At 38.3% G+C, this 17,573-nt stretch overlaps 1 protein-coding gene across 2 annotated transcripts in view; it reads left to right on the top strand.

Moving 5' to 3' along the window:
• Positions 1–17,573, top strand: part of CEP112 (centrosomal protein 112) — a 163,427-nt gene that overhangs the window by 47,943 nt on the left and 97,911 nt on the right. For both annotated transcript variants that reach the window (XM_086762479.1, XM_086762478.1), the window contains 2 exons: positions 12,437–12,572; positions 15,841–15,948. In XM_086762479.1, the coding sequence (XP_086618605.1) occupies positions 12,437–12,572; positions 15,841–15,948 (244 nt within the window). The remainder of the gene's footprint in view (positions 1–12,436; positions 12,573–15,840; positions 15,949–17,573) is intronic.

Below are 17,573 nucleotides of genomic sequence, written 5' to 3'. Positions count from 1 at the left end.
ATTCACAAGATCTAATGTCTTAAGTGACGATGCTTTATTTTGCTGTATTTCTTTGCCTGTTTGTGGAATCAAATTAAGTGGTTACAAGCTAAGGCAGACACAGTAAACGTTTAGAAAACAACCTTATGTTCCTCGAGATGAGTGAAAATATAGTTCACCATCTTCAATAGAAACGATGCCTTGTGGAATTGCGGCTCAGAACCCAGTAGGTGCATCAGTGATTTCTCATAAACTACTTTGATCTGAATGCACTTTGATTCTGAAATGGCCACAGGATTATATCTTGAGTAACTAGTCAGCTGCAAGCACACAGAAGGGGAAGTAGCAGGCGTTTTAGTGGGGTTTTTTATTTTTATTTTTATTTTTCCAGTGGTGTGACAGCAAACAGTGCTACTGCAGTTTCAAATGTATCCACAAAGATGGACAATGAAAGTGATTTGAGACATTGTGTGGAATAGTAAAATCCACATTTCTAAACTTATCTTTCACTTCAAATAAACGGTGTTGCCAGAGTTTTAATACTGAATAGGGGTTTACATAGTTTATGGAAGGCTTTTTCTTCTTCTTCTAAAGTTTGTGGTAGAAATACCTGTCAAACCAAATCTTCTGCAAAAGAATTGCTGTAACACTCCTAAGTATTGGTGGTGACTTTTAGATATAAATTTTATACTTAGTTCAGCAATGCGTGTCATTGGCATTGCCTAATAGCAAAAGTCACTATAAAAATGCTCCAAGGATTTTTCTAGAATGTCATTTAAACTGCATTTATATAATGACAAAGTATTCTTAAAAAGCTTCTGTGTAATTACTTGGGGGGAAGGGTTGTTTCTCTAATCCTTTTAGTTTGGTTGCATAAAATATGTCATGAGAGGGGGTTGCAAATAGGCTAAATCTCTCTGGTTCTTAGCCCTTTTATTTTAAGGAGAGGAACAGGACATAAAGAGGTACAGCTATGTTGAAATTTGTCACGCTACAGACTGACTTGAATACAACAGAAAAAAAAAAACCAACAAAAATTTGTATCCATTTGTTGCTAAAAAAATCGCATAGTAATAGACAAATAGTTATAGTTTCAGTTTTTTAAAGTGTGAATACAGTGTATATTTGGCCGACATCAGTTTCAATGTAGCTTGGTTTTTACCACTTCCATTCTGGAGTCCGTAAGTACATTATGACTGCGTAGGCAGATGAAGTTTGTCTGTCTTGAGATGGAGATTTTGGACTAAATTATAAACATACCTGAGAGTTGAGGCTGTTACCATCTGTCACCTGACTGGAAGTGCAGGCCACCTTGCTGCTGGTGGTTTCTCAGGATCATGGTTGTGGTGGTTCTCACGTACTGGAAATAATGATGGGATCAGATTTAATGCTTTTTGGTTTGCGTGTCTCATACACAAGTTAATATTTCATTATACTGCTGATGTATAGCTTTCCTGAGTTCTTAGTCTTCTATTCTGTAGTGTGATTGAAGGAAATAATTTTTAAAAAGTGATGTGAGGAGAAATGAACTGAACTGTTACCTCTACAGGTGCAGACAATGCAGTTGAACATTGACGTGTCAAGAAATGCATGCACGCTCTCTGCACTTAAATGTTGTGTAACATTCGTCCTCTCCATCTCTGCCTTTTTTTAAACCTGCCTGTGGAGCCAACTCTCAGCACCTTGGAAGTGGTGATGATACAGAGCAAATGTTTAGCAGCTGGTTTATTGAAAGTCACTTAATAAAATTGTTTGTTTACATAAGAAGCTAGCAACACCTCTTTTCTCCATTGCTCCTCTACCCCGCATCTGAACTTGTTTAAAACTCTTCTGGGGAAGAAAGAGGAGCTAAACTTTCCAGAAACCAGGAAAGCCACTCCTGTCTATGAGCAGATTTGTGTTTTTACAACAGTTTCTAAAGCACACACGTGCAGTTTTCACAGTAGTTTGTGATTTGGTTTAGACAGCAGAGTAAAATGTTTCAAAGCCTTTTCAACCAAAGGCATGGTGTGAAGGTGGTGCACGTAGATGTTCAATAAAATACAGAAATAAAAGTAATTTCTTTTTTTTCCCTATATATACTTGTGTACATGCACATATTTTCTCTGGGAATCCTTGATGTGAGGATCAAGGAAGATCCATTGAGTTCTTTGTGGGGATGGTGCTGTGGAGTTTCCTCGCTGTGGCTGTAGAAGGACCTACAGCATTGCTTGTCGTTATTCGCAATGCTGGTTGTGCCAGTTCTTTACACCTCAGCACGCTGATGCTGGGCTCTACTACTTCTAGGAACTTTGTCAAGTGTGGTTCAGTGGTACTAATATATATATTAAATTTCTGTTCTTCTGTAGAGTATACTTATTACTACTATGAGGTTTGGTCTCATAGAAGTATCTGATAAAAATGCGTTTGTGCTTGGATTTACTGAAAAGAAAAAGAATTGGAAAAATGCTTTTTTTTTGGGAAGGAAATAACTTTTTTCTTAGTTGTTTCTTTATTCAAAGGGCTTCTACTTGTCATCTCCCGGTTTGGTTTGCCGGTCATTTGGTTATTCTCTTCTCAATAATTTGTTCCCTACCTGACATCATTGCAAATACATGGAGCAATGAAGCTGGAGCTCTTCTGAGGCTTGTCCTGAGGTTTTAAACTTAGTACTGATACTTGCAAAGCCTTAGGAGAATGACTTAGATATCACACTTTGCAGCTGAAGCTGGTGTCAGGATATTCTGCAAGAAGAAATCTCATTATAATTGTTCTGCGTCAGCCTGAGTTCCTGAGAGAAGGGGCGCCTGGGTTGCAGCTACGGGGAGGTTCCGTGTGTTCCTGTCTTCTCTTCTTTTTTATTTCCAGAGGGCTTTGGTCTTTGTTCTATTTTGGACTTTGGTGCAGTGGAATGATTTGAGAATATGTGATCCTGGTATTGTGCTGCCCTAAGGTGTTTTTGTTTGGGTTTTTTTTGTTTTGTTTTGTTTTTTTAATTTTTATTTTTTGTTCTGAGACCCCTTGTCTGCCTCCAGCAGATGTTCTTCCTGATGTTTCCTACAGTTCACCTGTGTGGGTAAAATGGGGACAAGACAAAAATGGGAACGGGGCAAGATGCTGTCTTGCACAATCTCTGGTTTACTTTTTCTTACAGATGTGGCTGTGTAATGACTCATTTTTCATTGTACAGGTTTTTTTTTAATATGCAAAGAGAAGCCCCGGATTTGTTTGTTCTGAAAGGCTCTTTTTGCTTTGTTCTGAATATATAAAAATGTATCAAACTTTAGCACCAGAAGTTTTATGTAAGGGTCTTTTAGCTTGGAGGTTGCTAACCTCATGCAAAATTCCCATTGTCTTTATATAATTTTAATTTTCTCTGTATGATAGAAAGGACAATGTAAAAGAAATGAGGGTATGTAAATCTGACAGAAATAAATGGTATACGTAGTGCTTCTGAGCTAATAAAAGAGGAAATGGATGAAGGCAGGGGATAAATAAAAACGTGAATATAGATGACAGAAGGAGATAGAATAAATTGCAGTGAATATAATTCCATTTTGTTTTGCAGGTTACAGTGGTGTGATTTTGCATTTATTGTTATGCTGGAACCCAACATATAAAAAAGTTAAATTTGGACTTTCAGAATATACAGGAATTATATTTTTTAAAACCTGTGATTTACAGTGGGTCTTGAGAATTTAATGGTACCAAACTCTTTGAGAACTTTATTTTTAAACAGCTGCTGCTTTAGAATTCAGTTGTCTGAACTGTATTGTATGGACTGCCTGTAGTGGTGGATGTCGTAAATGCCATTGCATACTGAAAAATACAACCACATGATAATCATCAGCACAGTGATAAAGAAATAAATGGAGTGATGGCTTTAACCGCAACTTGTTGGATTTTTTGTTGGTGATTTTTTTTTTCCTTTCTTGCTCCTCTAAGTTGAATCCAGATTCTGAATAATTGCCTGTTGTTGTTAATATTTTTAGGATAATTGCCTAAGTGTAGCTGCTTTCCTGTAGTTAATTCCATTTTTCCTTGAAAATGAAGTATTTGTGTGTGGAGGAATTCTTGTAGGAATGGAAAAGCTATTACTATTTAAAGCCGGAAATAATTAAAGAAATATGAGAAGGCATTGTCTTTAATTCCAAATGTTGCAATAAAAAACACTGTTGAGAGTTTATACTCATGTTCGTTGTGTTCATCATTCTCTTATAAAAATGTTTAGTGTTGTCTTGTTACAACAGTTGCAATTTGATTGAAAAAAACAAACTTTGATTTTAAAACCAGCGGTAATGTCAAGTGGCTGAAGAGTTTGGATAGAATTTTACTCTTTAAAACAGGGTGGTTTGGTTTTGGAGGGTTGGTTTTGGTTTTTTTTTTGTTTTTTTTTTTGTTTTTTTTTTTTCTTCTCCTCTAAGAATCAGTGGAAAAACAGCCAGCTGTTCTCCACTTGGTGCTGTGTTTGAGCATCTGAAACCTTTTAGAGCAAAACCAGTCAAAGTTTCCAGCATATTGTAAACATTCCTGTAGCCCTAGTGAACATGCTGACATAACCCTCGCTCTAGGAGGCACAATGTAAAGTACGAACAGAGGACCAAAAAATGTGGTAGCTTTATTTAATAGTCTCACTTAAAAGCAAAAATAAAGTGTTCTATTAACTATTTACAGCCTTTCATTTTCTTTCACCAGTTTCTCTGGAGACCTACTGGCAGTAATGAAATATGTATTTAAAGGAATGCTCCAGTTGTACAAAAAGTAACAGTTGATTTTTAATCCTTGTCTGTGGGACTGTTATGTCCCTCAAGATGTCTTATGATGTTTCTATAACCATCTTTTTAATGATATCAACTATGAAAGTGCTTCAGTATAAGATACAGCTGTATGAAATGAAAAATGTTGCCTTGTGAGATGAACAGCGTCAGTGTAACGTGCCATAACACTTCGGTTAACTGCTGTAAATTGCTATTCTAATAATTAATGTAGTTAAAGGTTATAGGTTTTGACCTCACTAAATGAATATACAAATAGCTAACACAAATGTCAGAATTGTTCCCTTATGACTCTGAAAGGCTTCCCTTTCACGTTAGTCTGTCTTTTAGATTCAGTGCAGTATATTTCAAAAATAGATCATACCCCAAAAAACTGATGAAATCAGAAGAGCCTTCACTTGGCTAAAGAAAGTCTCACAGATGATTGAATTCAATTACTGCTGTTTAATAAACATTAAATGTTTCAAGTTGTCCCCTTTTTTGGGTCAGTTAAAATCTCTCTACAAAAACAGTACAAGAAATGACTTTGTTCCTTTTGTCACTGCTGCTGCTAGATGATTACGATTGCTAGACTTCAATTACACTTGGTAGTCTTAAGTTTCCTTTTTACTTTTTGTGTAAAAGTAAAAAGGAAACTTAACTTCCTCCAGCTTCATCAACAACACAACAAACCTTCAGTGAGGAATTAAAGTTAATATTTCAAATGGTACTTTTCTTGGGGAAAAAAAAAAAGTGAAAGTCCATGTCCACCATGCCAGCTTTTTAGAAAGAAGAAACTGTTGAGCTGAGTAGACACTCATCATTCCTCAGTATTGAGTGTCTATATTGTCCATTAGAACTGGGTATTATTATTCTGAATCCTAAACTATAATAGTACAATTATTTTAGCTGTAAAAATTGTTACCTTAAATTTGTAGAATGGCATAATGAATGCTGTGTCCTTGTACCTCCTTGCACAGGCGAGTAATGGTTGCTTTTTCGATTCTTGCTTATTCAGAACTGGTGTTTGGCGGTGTAGCCATGGTTGTCTAAGGGTAGAAAAGGAACAGGACTGGTGGGAAATAATATATTAAAGGCTTTATTTTATTTGAGGCTTTTTGACCCAGGGTGTTTTTATCAGCACCTCTTTGAAATAATAAACCTGGCATGCTTTAAGCTGAAGCGATTAGTTAGATGTTTCATTTAGATTTCTGTATTGGAAAAATTTGAGACAGTCTTAATATTGTTACTTCATCCTCGTCGTCCTTGGTTTGCCAACCACTGTTGGCTCTGTCACTTGTAACACATCTTGGGTTGGTCTTTGTTAGTGTTAAGTGATTCTTCTTGCCTGGCTCTCCTCCTCTGCTCAGTGATCTCTCCCATAGTTTGTCCTTCAGACAGTTTATTTTATTCACCCTCCAGCTTTCTGTGCCACAGCCCTGTTCTCTGATCCCTATCTTTTCCTTCTCCGGGTATCTCATGAATCTATTTACTATCTGTGCTGCTGACTTTCTGGTCCACCTTTTAATTACAGTCTTGTCTCCTTTTATCTAAGCCATTATCTACACCTGTCTCTCTAATTCTCCCCTGCACGTTCTCCTTGTTGAGGTTTAGCTGTCATCTCAGCATGTAAAAGCCGTGACTGTTAATCTCTGTTCTAATCCTCCTCTCTCGATAACCGAGCCTCTGTGGCCTTTCATATATGTGGTGTATCTAAATCTTGTAGACAGTTTCTGCAGTCTTGAGCAAAATTATAGCATTTTCCTTTCCAGCCACATTTACAACACTTGCCCAGCCTTTTAACCCGTATCTCATTCATCATTTTGCAGTTGCTGGTTTTATTCTGTTTGCATAGCACCTAGCACAACAGTACCCTGCCATTATTATAATGAGAAATAGTTATAATAATTATTAGTGTGTTTAACCAATGTCTAGTTAATTTGTGAGCCATTAATTGTGAATGCGATGCATTATTCTTCTTATTTCACAGAAGTGTTATATGCACACGTAGAATATTATTTACTCTGAGTTCATTAATGGCTTTAAGCAGTGGTTTAGTTTGTTAATGTTATCCCATGATTTATTTAAAACATAAGTATATAGCTTAAAATAATAATTCTGTTGTAAATATCATTCATTGTTATAGCTTACTTGAAGGAATGCAGAACAGCTTTTTAATGTTAACGTTTTGAATTATGCAAACTGTAAACAATTTATAAGTGGATTCATGCTTTTTCTTTTTTCATAAAGACAAGCTCATCTTATATTTAAAATCAGGGAACGAGAGATAAAATTGTTCTCTACTTAGTATTTTTGACTTTATTTCTTTGAAAAGATGAGACGAGTTAGAATGCTTTCTAACAACTTCGAAATATTAAAGTGCCCAGGGACAGGATAGGGATGATGTTTTGAAGGCAATAAATATTTCAGCTTCACATTTCAGTCTTTCTTCTTCATTCCTTTGATCTGGCTTTGGTTTAGTTATCATTCCGCTTGAATGACTTCACACTGTCTTTCTTCCCCTCCACCCCAGAAAGAAGTGTTCTGCACATATTCCATATGTCTGGGCGCTCGCGTTGTGGGAGAGTCCTCGTTGTTCCTCGTTGTTTGCTGGGAAGAGCTGCCTCTCCAGTGGGACGCTCTAACCACAGCTGGGATGAGTGCATTTAGGCCCAATATGTAATTTGCACAGCAAGCTGTTACTTGGAATATCACCATTTGTTAAAAATAGTGGAGAAGGAAAAGTAATTTTTTTTAATGTGTTGCAGAGAAATGGTATTACTGCTGAAGCATTTTTCTGTGACAAGAAACTAAACCAATAACACCTTCTTTTTACAAATATGTGGCACTTGAGGCCTTCATACATTATGTAGTTGAAATAGTCTGCGTTCTACAAATTTAATTAGAGGGGCCATTGTGTGGGGTGTTTTTTAATGGTTATCGCACCCAACTAAGAAGTGGGGTCATGGATTTTGCGTTTGGCTATAAATCGCTGAACTGCTGCGTTCGTGTGGCGTCCTGCTGGTGTCGGGGCACCTCCGTGTGAGAGCCTCTCGGATCAGCAGCAGGATCGTGGGGTCACTTATATTTCCGGATACAAAATCTTAGATATGTGTCCGTATGCTGGGTGGGTACTCGTGTCTATAGCTTATACACAAAAGGCACTAAGGGAAATTTCCTGAATTTTGCTTTTGCACGCGCAGGTGATACGTTTTGATGACAGTTCTGTTTTCAGCTCCTCAGTATGTTGTCTAGTGAATTGTCTCCTCCTTTGGGAACATGCGTTTATGTAAGTTTTTAAAAATCTAAACAGGCTATATAAATGATGATAACTTGTTTTGTTTCAGCACAGATTAATAAGAGAGTCATTTTTTTTTATTTCTTGTGTCAACAAATAAAAAGGAAAGCTGTTTAGAAACAAACCCAGCAACATCCTTCAGCTGCATTCCAGCAAGTGAAGAGTCTGCAGTTTGGTGGGTAGTGAAGCGATTTTTTTCCCCCTTAGTTGTGTTATATTTTTCTCTATTTAATTATATTATATATTAGTATTTGGGGAGGAGAGGAAGGAATGGACAAAGACTTGTGTAAGCACAGCAAATCTAAATACACAGGACCAGTGCGTATATGTAATTCAGGAACTTCAGGGTAATCAGCAGGAGGAGAGCCTGGCCCTTCCGAGCTGATCACTGTTTGAAGATCTCAGCTTCATCCGTGGGACTGAGAGCTCAGCCATTGCTCTGCTTTCCTGTGCTTCAACCTCAGCAAGATTCGTTCTTCTCCATGTTCTTCTCTAAACCCAGAGTCAGAGTTGGTCACGCTGACCTATGACAGACACGAGATGAAGCCTCTCTCTCTTGTGGTGTCCATCAGAGTCTTAAGTTTCAGAAGCTTATTCGGTGGCAAAATGTATCCTTACCATAGAAATTCCTTGCTCCGCTTTTGTGCTCCACTAAACTTGGGAGACAATGGTCTGTTTGGACACGAGTGGGTTTTCACTGCTGCCAGCAGTATTTGAAACTTAGCAAAGAATTTGCATATTCATGAATTAAAGCCTGGTATAATTTTTGTAGGAAAACATCAAGATTTTCACAATCTATTTGTTTTTCGTATCACTGAAAAGCTCTCTAAACTACGCCCAGGGCGCTTGTGTGCGGGTTTGCTCCTGGGATGTGAAACTCGCTGTCCGTGTCGCCGGTGGAGGTACCTTTTGTACATGTGTGTGCTTACACTCCGTCTGAAATGTTTGCGTTCGTTGAACAAGCTGTGACCTGGAGGCACATCTCCTGTTCCTGTTTGCTGTTGGTCAGCCCTCGCTTTCGCACAGGGAATGGTGAGAACCCTGCGAGGACAGCGCTGGTTCATGCTACGCTTGCTGGGACATCCTGAGTCTATTTAACCTCTCCTGCAAATCACTGGATTGCCCTGTGTTTCATTAACTTGGCTTGCAATGCTGTAACGTCTTACTGTGTGTAGTTGTTACCTCTTGAAAGATGTTTTACGAAGCAAGGCAAATATTTATGATTAAGCATGAAGAGGAAGTATGTCGGATGTTTATATTTTCCGTTTATCAGTCCACTTCAGAGTGCTGCTTTCTGAAATTGCAATTCTGGACTTCATAGTCAACTTTCACTGAGATGGTTTGTGCTGTGTAAGATTGCTAATTCTGTTCCCGTATCCTTTATACACTGAAACAAGAGGAATTTGCTGCTTTTTAAATTGAGGCCAAAGAGTAAATTCACCCTATTTTTATATTCAAGCCGGCTCAGCTTTAGGGGATTTAAGTGATGTAATTGTATTGTATTGGGCCCCACAACTAGTCCAACTGAAAAAAAAAAAATAATCTTCAAAGTGAATATTTCAGTGCTTCATGCAAGGCACATTGCTCAGTGTCTTGGGAAAAAAAGTAAAGCTCTTCTTATATTTGTGAACCGTGGTCCATTGTGTATGTGTTTTCTAAGCTTCTGTAGAAATCTTTAACTGCACAAAAAGTGGAGAGAGCTAACTCCCACATCCTTAAAAAATGAAGTTTTATTCCTGGTTATAATGAGATGTTACATCTATTCATGGGATTAAGTCCTTAAAAGAAAGGAAGGTGCATAAAACCAGATTCCTAAAAGTTTACATCATCATATTGCAAAATAAAAATGTATTCCTCAGGAAGATGATGCATAAATTTGGAGGCTCACTAACAGCACAAGGGCTGGGGTCTTGTCCTTTTATGTTTAGCTTTCTTGTATTTCATCTGACTGGACCAAAAATGTTGTTCTGGTATCTCTTGACGCATACCAGTGTGGATACATTTGAATAAGCTTTGGTTTTTGGTTTTGTGTCCAGTGTGGACTGGAAGCATTAGACGTGTTTTGCGGGAAGGGCAATTTGTTACCCAGTGCCCGTAACTGAATTAAGGGTTTTTGGGAGAAATTGAGGTTTTCTCCTCTCAGTGTTTCCTCCAAGGTAACGCAAGTGGCTGGTGCTCCGCTGGCAAACCACGCTGCTGCCTGGCTCCCGGCTCCTCTTCCGGGGTGCTGAGCCGTACGTAGGTCTCAGAAGATCTCATCCTCTTCCATGTTCTTTCCTCTGAACTGCTGATAGATTTTTGTTGTGGGAGAGGCGAACACTTGCTTACTGCAATTCAGTATCGAACAGCGATTAACTTAAACATTTCTGTACTGTGTAGCTCCCTAGTGCAGGAGTTTCAGGGGGATAATGGAGAGCCAAAGGCTTTGCAGCTAGAGGCGACGTATAACGTGCTTATCAGCCACTTCATATCTTTTTTTTTTTTTTTTTTTTTTTGCGCTGGGGGCATTGTTGATGTGCCCACTCTGAGAAATGTCTGAGTATTTTTGTTCTTGCAATTTTGATCTTCTGCATCCTCTGTAGTAAAAATTTAAATCCTAAATGGTCTTAGTTGAATTTAGATGGGGGGAAAAAAAGTTGATTTTGGTGATGTTTTCTTTTTTGCTGTGTAATTTTTATTGTCTCGTAAATAACTGGAGAATATGGTAACTTACATTAATATACGGATGTGCTTTCCCCTCAAAGGAGTTTAGAAAATGGAATTGCTGAGGTGGGAGAAATAAAGCATATCTGCGTGGGGGTGATGGATGCTTACTAGCAAATTTGAAGAAAATTTGCACATCCTCTTATGTGAACACAAAACCAAAAACCCAAAACAATTATCACCAAAAATGCAATACAGGATTTTGTTCTGTTTCGCTCCGGTTTCTGCTGGGTAAGAAAGGTATTTTCCTTTTTCTGTAGGGGAAAATAGCAGTCTCCTCTTGTCTCAATTATTCTATCAGCTGTAAGGTATGAAAATATTTTTTTTTTAAATGCATAATGACAAAACTGTAAAAGTAAACAGTAGTATGTTTACTCAGGGCTTGTGGCATTTCTTTGATCTCTTTGCTAATAGAATTACCCTGCTCTCCGACACTGCAAAGGGACACTTTGTGAAGATGTAGGATTATGTTCTTTGTCCCATTGTCAACGTCTGGTATGAAAACCACAGAAGAGGATGTGAATCCTGTAACTTTGGGATTGGCAGCTTCCTGACCTTTACAAAAGGCTTGCTCAGTGCTGTAATAGCTAGTTCAGTGCTGGCGAGGTGACAGACTAGATGAATTAGCTGGTCTTTTCCGTCTCTTATGTGTCAGATTCTTTGTTTTATATGGAAATAATTTCTGTCAAAGTGGGAAATTTATCGTGAGGTACTTCCTCTGCCTGTAAAATGAAAATGTCAACCACAGGTCTGGTTGAATGTGTCTTCTGTTACAAACCGTGGTGGAGCCAGCTTTGTGCATTGATGCCACCATTGTGTTCCCCTGTGTTTTAACGCAACGTCTGGCAACTCCGCTGACCTGCCGTAATAGAAAGTTAGCACTGCTGCCTGATCGTCTCATTTGTGAAGAACCCTGTCAAATTTTCTTAAATATTTAGAGGTCTTCAGATTTTTTTTTTGTCTGTGATGTGTCAATGTGGTGGATGTATCTGTTTTTTAGGCGGGATCGTTTATATGTACATATGTGCATCTGTGTACATAAAACATTATACATGTATTATTATTTATATACTACGGTGTCTTGAGAAACCCAAACCAATTTCGATATATGCATTTAGTATGTCAAATACTATAGACTGTTAATATGAAATAACTTTGCATAAAGATGTAACGTCTGTCGTTACTTTCGAGGCTGAAAGGGGTTTCTAATAGATTAAGAAGGTACCACATGTCACGCATTACCCTACTTCGCATTTTGATACGTGTCAGGCCGTGAATAATCCTGCGTCTTGTCTGAGCAAAGATGGCACTGGGATAATTATTTTTGTTTGTTTTTAATGGGAGAAGACGATCATGCTAAAAGGAATTAATTTAAATATTGGAGGGGGGCAATATACTTTCAGAGGTGAGATTTAAAAAGGGGGGTTGTGCGGTGGGTAGTAAACCGTTCACGTCAGTGCAGACTTTGAAGATGGAGCTGTTGTCGTAAGCGATGAGCGCCGTGTTAAGGCGTGCGAAATTCAGTGAGAGAAAGTGAAAATAACCCTAGCCTTCTCTTCCCTTCTTCAAAGTATTGCTGAGGGAAGTTTGGCAGGAGCTGGGACAGGAAATGGAAATCTGAATACTATTTTAAACGGGTAGGGTTAAAGGCCTCTCTTTTACACTCGCATACTTGTTCTTTCATTTGATACTTGAACTCTGAAAATTTTCTGTGACTTTCTAGGGAGAAGGAGGAGCAGCTGACTCGGGTGACAGAGGTACAGAGGCTGCAGGCCCAGCAGGCAGATGCTGCCCTGGAGGAGTTTAAGCGGCAGGTGGAGCTGAACTCAGAAAAAGTCTATGCTGAAATGAAACAGCAGGTGAGAAGGTCACAATGCCAGCCTTTCTGAAACTCGGTCGCAGTGGGATAGCGTATTCTGATCTTATAATGCCAGAAACATGCTTCACTTGAGAGTGCTACATCAAAATCTTTCACAATGTAGTGTCTGCTGGCAAGTCAGAAAGGGATGTTAGCGGCTGTTTCATCTTTCTGACAAAGCCGGAGTTGTCATTGTTATAAAGATATCCGCGGTTATGATACTGATTAGGGATTTTTCAGGAGTGAGAGTATAAAGTGTTGGTTTATACACCCCTATGGAACAACGTTTGTAATTTTCCGCTTAAACGTGTGTTTCTTCCTACTCTTTTCAGGACGACTCTGTCTTCAGTTAATGAGGCCTCGTAATCAGGCTGAGCCCAAACAGGGGTAAAGCCATTGGGGCTGCTGGCACTCGTGTGCGGGACAGTAAAATCCCTTTTTCTGTCCCTGAAAATTAGTAAAGGGAATTTATTTAAGAAGATTTTAGTGTCTTAAATTCCTTATGGAGCAAACAATAGTTCAGCCGTTGCCCCTGGGATTTTACAAATGCAGCACGATGAGTGAAATAAGGAACATGCGACAGGTGATCAAAAAGAAGGGGAGGGAAGGGAGTATTTCTGTAACTTGCTCATGTGGTGGAAATCTCGATACGTAATTCACGCTTGTAACTCCACCTGAGCCATGTACTCACGTTTCCAACCTCACCTGTCATAACCAAACCTTGCCGTCAACAGTAGGATGCTGCCATCGGATATTGTAATGGATTTCTAAGGGTGCTGGCCTGTAATTTAACAAATTCTCTTTTGGGTGTTCTCCTGAAGTTTTTCTTCTGAAAATCTTAACCAAAAGTGAGAAATTAAGTAAGGCATTGCTGATATCTTTAAGACCTGTGCAGACAGCAAATAATAGAATTTTGAAATTAAAAGTGCAAGAACAAACTTATAAAAGCAAGATTTGTTCTGCAGACTAGACCCCTGAAGGCAATGTGGCAAATCCTGCGGTTTTAATACGACATTTTCTGTGCTTTGAGACTCTCTTCCAACTTCTGCACCATGACTTGGAATAATATCTTATTTCTGCTCCAAAAGGGATACAGGCTAATTCTAGAAAGACTAATAATAGTTTAATTAACTTTTAAAAAAACCCCAGCAAACAAAGCCAATCCAAAACAAAAAAAAATATGCAAAAGAATTTGGAAAACTTAGTAAACAGTCTTGTAAAAATTACTGCAAATTTCTTTTAAAATATTGCTGTGTATTCCAAGAATCAGTCCTGGAGTTATTCTGTCCCTACTTGCATGCTAAAATATAGAAATAGTAAATGATACTGTATGATTGAGCAGTACTGTTCTACAGGCACCAAGGTTCAAGGAAACACATCAAAGAAACCCTACTGAAGCTGTCTTCCTAGCTTTGTCCTTTCTCATTCTTCTCCACGCACGTGCTCTTTAGATGAATCACCCGTTAGATTGTAACAAATTGGAAAATTCTATTTTTTGTGGTTAGATGGAATGTATTACTTATAAAGCAAAAACTGTAGTAGCTATAGCAACGCTGTACTTTTAACTACACTAGAAATACTGGGCTTCTAAAACCGGTTTTTGGTGTGTGGTAAAGCTAATTATGGAGATAAGTAGAATGGAGTGTGGCATTTTCAGTTCTTATAATCATATTTGATTCATTAGTTTGCCTCTGATATTTTTTTGCCATCTGCTTCCTATTTTGTCAAGGTTGTGATTATTCAGTGTCACCTGATGCCCATTGGTGGGTGAGTGGTACATTTTTAACTGTAAGATCCCTACTTTTTCTGGTAGTAACTAGCAAAAAGAGAAACAATACACAGACTATGTCATGGCACTTTAGATCTAGCGTTTCTTGGATTGGGCAAGTAATGATCAAGAGCCCTCATTGCAATTGTAGGATATATATGACTGTGACCAGTAAAGCACGAAAGCCAGTAGAGTTAGAGCATCTTTGCATGTGTTTTTACTATTTCACTTTTTAGCATATTTTCATTCTCTAAAAAAGAAGAAAAAATAAAAACCCTTTAATAAAGTAACAAGATCTTTTATTTTTCCAATTTTTATTGAGCTGAGTAAAAGATGACTATGAACGTGCACCTTGAGTAAGTTTGGAGGTGGGAGAAATTATTGATAAAACATTCATTGAAGTCCCTTTTCTTAATAGCAGGTAGTAGCAGTGAGGTTCAAGCACTACTGGAAGGATAACTTGTTCCTTTCTATTCTATTTTTCCATTTTCTATCTGGCCAACAATTCCTAGTCTTATGTCGTCCTCTCTTTCTGCAGTATTTTCCAACAAAATGCTTTTCCCACTCTAAGTGCTGCCTTTTCCCTGGCTTGAAAAGCGATGTCCAGGCCGATTGGCAAAGACATCTGTTGAAGACAGAGCACTCCCTCAGGCCAAACAGGATTTTGGCTTGTGGTTCAGGAATTCGTGTGTTTCTTCTTTTGATACAGCAGATGGACTTGTGGCAGCACTAGTCCTCTCGACAACTACACCCTTTTTCTCTCTTTTTCCATTTGTGTTTTTTGTTTTTTTAAGGGAGGTGGTTTGTTCATTGCTTGTGTTGGGACCTAGATCTAACAGTAATTGATGAGTGTGCACTGCAGTATAGTACTGTGTATATATATATATATATATATTCCCCTGGAAACATGCCTGATGTACAGCTAACAGTTGTGCTTTTGGTACAAAAGCCTTTGTTAATTGGGTTATGAAATTGCTGCCATAATACTGTGTGCTGGAATCTGTGGGACTCATTATTCAGAGGCGATGACTGTCTTCAGAGAACTTCACTTGGAGCCAAATAATTCTCTTTTAAGTTATTTTACTGATTTACTGTAAACTTACTTTAAATGTGTAGTTTGTGCGCTGACTCACACGATTTCCCTTGAATTTCCACAGGCAATATATTTTTAAGTGAAATATATTTGTGTCTTAAATACGTCTAAAAAAAATATTCATTTAATTTTGATGGGATGTTCACCATTGTCAAGTGAAAAACTGAGCCGGTACTTCGTAATCGGGGAGTGGCATGGTGTAGGTGATCACTGTATCCTTAAGGAACAAATAATCCAGTATTCACGGAATATTCATTTTCACTCCATACAAATAGTATTATTATAATTCTCAGCAAGTTATATTCATCTCTTTGATGGTTTGCAAACAACTGTAGAAACATCAGAACATTTCAAGCTATGCCTTTTTTTTTTAAAAAAATTAAATATTCCCTTTCTTTTACCATGTAGATGGAAAAGGTTGAAGCAGATCTAAGCAGATCAAAATCGCTCCGGGAAAAGCAATCCAAAGAATTCTCCTGGCAATTGGAAGAGCTCAAGCAAAGATACGAGCAACAGGTCAGTCGGTTTGCTCCTTCGGGTGGAGGGGAGGGGGGACGTCTTTCATGCAGATGTAGGTCAGTTCCTGTGGCAGGCTTAATCCTGCTCTCGCTCTGCCTTGCTGTTCTTTGTATAAAGGCAAAATTTATAAATGTGCAGAGTTTATGCAATGGGGGATGGAGGGGGGGAAGAGTCTGCATAAAAAAATGTTTTTGTTTCCTCTTTGCAAACCTTTGTACCTCTGACTCTTTCAGATTATTTCCCAGGCTTACAGGTGGCAACACCTATTTTCATAATGGCCAGATGAAATTATTTAATATGTTATCTGTTTTTCTTCTTGTCAAGAAACAGCATTTTTATTCTTTTTATCATTTTTAACACGGGGAGTGTTCATGTGAATGCTTGTTTTGGCCCACTGATCATGATTTTCTTTATTGTAATGTAATTGCAGGGTTGGGAAATATTCAGGAAACATTTGGGTGGAGACAAGAAACTTGAGTTCAGTAGCATTGCAGAGTGTAAAGGGAAAAAACAGAATCAGACAAATTATGGTATGATAGAGGCTTGAGAGCTACCCAGCTGAAACAGCCCACCCAACGCTTGCGTAAGGTGGTACTTTGTTGTGGAACTGAAGTGGTGTCTGTTGGGTAACACCTGTTAAAGGATTGGAGGTTTTTTTTTATTACCTTATAGCAATGATACAGTTAGTCCGTAAGTTTGAAGTTCCCTCTTATCAATGTTTTCGTGTGGATATAAGTTTACATTTCCACTAGGAAAATGTGGTTTCGTTTCTGTTTATCTTCTGTGCTGGTGAGAGGATTAAAGACTGCAGTTGGCTTGTGCTACAAGACCTGCTCTGGGCCGTCTGAAAGGGGCTTTTTCAAGTAATTAAGGAACGGGATCACTTTGGTAGGTGTTGAGAGACCTTCGCCTTCCGTGGAGGAACAATGGGGTGTTTTGTGCGTGGCTGTAGAGTAAGATTTGAATAGAAGGGAGTTTGTTGGTTCGGATCAAAGTATTTTCCTTATCCTCACTCAGAACTGTCAACATTACTAATTGGGTTGGCACGTCATAAAGGGTGAGAAGCTGTCCTGTGTGGTAGTGAGATAGGTCTCCACAGGTGTTTTGTTTTACTGGGTGATATTATTTATTATTCTTGTATTTAATGATTCAGGGATAGTCCAGGTTGCAGAGGTATTGGGATTTTTTTTTTTTGTTTCATGGGTTTTGTGTTGCGGATGACCTCATTTGCTGAAAGAACAGTAGGAAGTCTACCTCTCTGTCATGATTTAGTATAATCTATGGAACAAAGGCTAGAAATCACAAATACAGTCACTACTATGAAATCATGGCAATAGTTTCTTAAGATTATTTATTCATGTGAAAGACATTGCAATAATTGCTTGCACTGAAGGTGGGGAAGTTTGATGTGTCCACTGGGACATACTGAGGCGAGGACGATGGAAAGCGTTGGGGCTGGTTGGGTGTCCACCTTGAGGTGAATTTTTAAATGGAATCTTATATTCACATCTTTTTAGTGGTATGATTGGTTCACTTTTTTTTTTTGTTACAGTTTTCATAATTTGTGGTGCATCTTTGAAGTCCAAAGTAAGCATTTATTCAAAGGTTTTTGTTCCTGGGTT

This window comes from Chlamydotis macqueenii, chromosome 18 (genome assembly GCF_036417535.1).
Source record: "Chlamydotis macqueenii isolate bChlMac1 chromosome 18, bChlMac1.mat, whole genome shotgun sequence".
In the NCBI taxonomy this organism is placed as follows: domain Eukaryota; kingdom Metazoa; phylum Chordata; class Aves; order Otidiformes; family Otididae; genus Chlamydotis; species Chlamydotis macqueenii.
This window is presented reverse-complemented; position numbering and strand designations above follow the sequence as displayed.